The sequence below is a fragment of the Carya illinoinensis genome, chromosome 16, assembly GCF_018687715.1.
Source record: "Carya illinoinensis cultivar Pawnee chromosome 16, C.illinoinensisPawnee_v1, whole genome shotgun sequence".
NCBI lineage: Eukaryota > Viridiplantae > Streptophyta > Magnoliopsida > Fagales > Juglandaceae > Carya > Carya illinoinensis.
In genome coordinates, this window is record NC_056767.1 from 6,164,951 (window position 1) to 6,169,983 (window position 5,033).

A 5,033-nucleotide genomic window follows, 5' to 3' on the forward strand; every position below is an offset into this window, starting at 1 on the left:
ATTCTTAATGATATTTTTTTTGCTTTTCTTGGTCTTGGTTATAGAGTTTAAGGTTTTTTTTTTTAACTATTATTTATTTATTTATTATTATTTTTTTAACACTTGGGTGATGGTGTTGATTTACTCCTATCTTGTAACCACCCAAGTGTATTTTATTACCACGGTATTCCTCCCCCATAAGTAAGGGTTTATGAATAAAATGAGAATGTGTCACTCTTGGACATGTGGCCCCAACTCTTTAAAAAAAAAAAAAAAAAAACATGGAATATTAGACTTTCAAGCATCCCACTAGCTAGCGCCATCTCAGGATAAATGATTTTTTTTGTTATTATTATCATTCTAGATGTTGTCATTTTCAAATACACTAATAGCTAATACATCATATTTTGAGTGGTTGTTAATTTAATTAAGTGGTTGATATATGAAACCATTTAAAATATAATTGATCAGACTGCATGACTAAAAATGTCGTGCACGCAACCAATGGAAATCGTAGAAGATAATGGAGAAACATGCATGCTAATCATAGATTCCAAGCAACTTAAGCACAACATTTCCTATACGCTTAATTATGATTTTTTCCCGGTAAGTACTACTCATGATTCCATGCATGCATGAGTTTTAATTCTCATGATAGTTCAAATATTTCTCTAGCTACCAAAGGGCAGCATATTAGCTAGAGTACTACATCATAATCAAACGAAATAAAAAGATTAACATAGAAAGAAAGAGCAATATTAATGGATCATATATAGGACATTTCTCTCCCATTTTACATGATCGATACAGACACATCATCTTATAATTTACTTAGATTATTGAGTTTCAACAATCAACCAAGTTTAATTACTGGCTTGATTACTTCTAATGGTAAAAGTTGTTTAGAAAACTGTCAGCTAGCTTTTGACCAATGTTAACAGCAGACTTTGTATCCAAATGCAAACGATCTGGTAATAGGGTTAAGCCCATGGCATCAACGTGCACAACATTCTTCAGGTTTATACTCAGCTGAGCATCTCTTACGTTTCTTAGGAAGTTTCCTTCTCCAGCAGAAATTACAACCTACAAAAAATATGTATATATATATATATATATGTTTAGAATTTTTATAATGATTTGCAAAGATGCGTTATATATGTGTATATATATATGTGTATATGTTGCATGTACTCTAACCAATCTGTGAAGGAGAAATGATTTAGCCACAAAAAGCTTCTGTTAGATTGTAAAGTCAATTTTATTATAAGCTAGATATATATATAATGTATCATATATGGTATGAAACTATGTCAGTCTGTAAGTTTAAAACCATACATAAAATTAAGAAACTTTACACAAACATATTGAACTAAGAAAGCAATAAATAAACAAAATAAAATACCAAGATAATAGGGAGGTCAGGAGAGTTGAGATCTTGTCGAACATCATTAAAGAACTTCTCCAGCCTTCCCTTATAGAGCATGGAGTCTTGCTCTCCACAATCACTCTCTCCTTGATACCAAAGCAACGCACGAATATTTCCACCACTTTCCCTTGCAGCTCTTGCCCTATCCACTAACTGATTGTATAGTGTAGTACCCTTTTGCCATTTTTCTATCTTTGTTCCTCCTATTGCGCAAGGGACTAGACCAATCACTCCTAAGTCTGGACGTCTTGCCAACATTTCATTGGAAAAAGGCATGCCTGGTCCCACCCCACAAGTCTTCAAATTATCAATTTCCTTATGGAGAGGATCACGAGCTATGTCCCAAGTCTTATTTAAAGATAATGTGAGGATGTTGGGAGTGAGAGTGCATTGTGGAGGAACTTTTCCATCCCACTTGAGCAAGCTGGTTTTGGTGTCATTGTAAACGCCTCCACGTCCAGCCATATTGCTTTGTCCTGCTAAAAGGAATATGTTGTTGGGGTTATGCCCGGAGGGCCCTCCGGGAATAACATTCCCAACACCAAGAACAAATACGAAGAAGATGAAGGAAATAAACATCTTTTTTTCTTGTCTTTTAGATGTTGCAAGAGTGAAAGTTGTGCAATGATGGAAGCGAAGCAGCAGGCTGCATCTTACATTTATATATGACTTGGAACTCCATTTTAGGTTGCGTACAGAGTGTATGATTTGTTTCTAGCCCTTAACTCTCTAACCAAGAAAACAAATTACTAGCACTCAATATCAGGAGTTTTCAACCACTATAAAAATAGCATGTTTGCTTGTCTTGTGATTTTTTATTTTAGTTTAGGAAAATGATTGAGACATAATATTTTTTTACAACTTTTTTACTACCCATTGAGGAGGCTATTTTCGAAAATATAGTACTCCTTTTGTCACGCCACGTACCATGGGAACCTTTTAACATAAATCCATAATAATAAGAAAGCTTAAATATAATATTTCCTAACAAACCAAGTACCTAAAAAAATTCTTTCAAGTAAAATAAACTAAACTCTACTACGGCTCTAAAATCTCACCAATCAACTTATGCTACTTGACACTTACCTCACATTTATCTTATAATTTTGTCATGTGCCATCTATTCTGGTCAACTGTCATAACTATGAAAGTCATCTGAAAAAAATGGTGAACATAAACAGGTGAGTCCATCGATTCAAAGTGTGTAAACATGTGCAAGATGGTACAAAATGCAAAATAAAAAAGAATATCAAAATAACAAAGCGATATTTCATAAACATGTATTTACAATAACAATATAAACAAATGACTTGTGACATAAACATACCTGAAACAACATCATATATGATCGCCCTTAGCCGTTATAATTGACCGTCTTTAACCGTCAATTATGACCGCCCTTAGCCGTCAATTAAGACTTAAATTATACCTAAACTCCTTTGTACTCTTATATATATAGGTATCTTTCAAGGTTTTTAATATTGAATAATCCTACGCATTCTTTCATCTCTCTTTCTTTCACCCTCTCTGTCTTTCCCTCTCTCTCTTTTCATTGATTTCATAACAGTAGAATAATATTGGCATTTTAGCATAAATGTTTTGGCCCCTTAACATAATAAAAGCTAATTAATTATATCACGAATAAATGCATGACAATAGTTACCGTGGAACAAATGATCTAAGATAAACAACAATATTAATATTTATATCAAACCGAAACTTTCAAATAATGAACATAAATGGTGAGATATTTCATTATGGCATTTGGTTTCTCTTTGATATAATTTGTAAATGGGCTTTTCTTTAAAATAATATATGTTTGGGATCTAAAAATGCCCAATCCGTGTAACAGTCCAGCCCAAAAATTAAACCCATGCCTCAGCTACCTAAACGGCTACGTTTTGGCCGTAGGAATGAAAACCCTATTTTCTTCTCTTCCCTCCCTTCTCTCGCTCTCGCGCCGCACAATTCATCTCTCGTCTCTGCTCTGCCTCTCTCTCTCCGAGCCCTCTCTCACGCCAAACCCCTTTTCTCCCTCACACCCCTTCCTTCTCTTCCTCAAGCCGACACCACCTCACAGCCCCTCTCTCTCTTCTCACCCCTCCCTACTCTGCCTCGCGTAACAGAAATTAACCTCACAGCCACCATAGATCGACGGAAAACAGTGCCTACAGAAACAATCCCTCTTCCGAAGCTTAAGGTGGGAAAACCATAGACCCTGCGATCAAGCTCCTCGGGAAGACGATCCCGGTGGCTGGGATGTGCAAGGGATTTTGTAGGGGTTATTTGTGATGGTGAGTTTGGTGGGTGTGGGTTATTATTTGGATCTGAGAGCAATTTAGTGACAGATATGGAAGCGAAAGCTATTGGGGTTTCTGTTTTGCTGTGGTTGATCTTATTGGTTCGTCCATTATGCTTAATTTCAGCTAACACGTGACAGGTCTGTTTGGTCATTTGAATTTTTCATCTCAAATACAAAATTCTCATTTCATCTTTATAACTTTCCTAAAACTCTATATAAAATATGATAAATAATTTAATTTTTTCTTAGAAGATACACAATTATTCTCATCTGAGAATTAACCTCACAGCCACCATAGATCGACAGAAGTGTTTTATTCGGCTTCTTTTTGAGTTGGCGGTTGGTACTTGCCATTCGGTTATAACCATTATTGGGTTGCCATTTGAGAATTGCATGCTCCGCTTGACACTTTGTAAAGAAAGTATGTTCAAATTAGATAATAGGATTAAAATATGAATAATTAGTGTACCTATTTAAGAGAATGCAAGTGTAAAGTTAAGATAGAAAAAACATGTAAAATAATATTGGCGTTTTTAATATTGTCAACACCATTACATGTGAGAATTTAAGTGATTCTTCAACACCATTATCGCTTGACTTTGCATTCAAAGCGTCGGTTCCAATGAAACATGATAACTCTGCTTTAGGACACATGGACAAACCATTGCACTGGATCAATTTTGCTGAGAAAGTTGTACTTTCTTTTTTTATTTTTTGATATTGGGGGATTTGGAAATGGGAATCAAACTGAGGTTGGGTCTCGTGCCATAGAGCCATATTTTTGGCTAGAAAGTTGTATTTACTTTACCTAATAATGTGTATGTTGTAGTGCAGTGGAGCTTCCATCCATTCATGTTATGCGCGCAATAAACTTCCACCTTCCAATAACCAATTTGTAGAAGAACCGACGCAATAGAACCGAATGAACCAAGGAATGCAATTCTTGAATTTGTAGAAAGCAGTTGGACACGTGTAGTCTGAGATTGCAAAAGCTATGGCCCATGTATTTTACATAGCCGAAAAAATTGCCTTTAATGACACATAAGCAATAGATAACTCCGCTTTTATATATAGTAATAAACAAGCAATAGATAACTCTGCTTTTATATATAGTAATAGATATCTAGTGCTAGTTTCTTTGATGGCGATTTCAGACATTAGCAACTCTGTTGCTGAGGGAGTTGCAGCCATTACCTTTTACCGGCAATCGATGCGAAAATGTACATTGCGGCACGGTTGTAAATCGCCGCAACTGTTGGAAGGCTTTAACCATATTTGCGGAGACTATAAATCGCCACAAAGGTCCTTTTCTACAAATTGCTAACA

The 5,033-nt window shown here is 35.4% G+C and overlaps 1 protein-coding gene and 1 long non-coding RNA gene across 2 annotated transcripts; one reads left to right on the plus strand and one right to left on the minus strand.

Moving 5' to 3' along the window:
- Positions 1–864: 864 nt before the first annotated feature.
- On the minus strand, positions 865–1,984 carry LOC122298747 (probable carbohydrate esterase At4g34215). Its single transcript, XM_043108607.1, has 2 exons — positions 1,382–1,984; positions 865–1,062 (listed from the first exon to the last, which is right to left on the minus strand). Exons 1-2 carry the CDS (start codon positions 1,982–1,984, stop codon positions 865–867), a joined length of 801 nt encoding a protein of 266 aa, XP_042964541.1.
- A 1,278-nt stretch (positions 1,985–3,262) lies between these two features.
- LOC122298550 lies at positions 3,263–4,778 on the plus strand. Its single transcript, XR_006239441.1, has 2 exons — positions 3,263–3,845; positions 4,542–4,778. It is a non-coding gene; the product is annotated as an uncharacterized LOC122298550 (long non-coding RNA).
- The last annotated feature ends 255 nt before the right edge of the window (positions 4,779–5,033 follow it).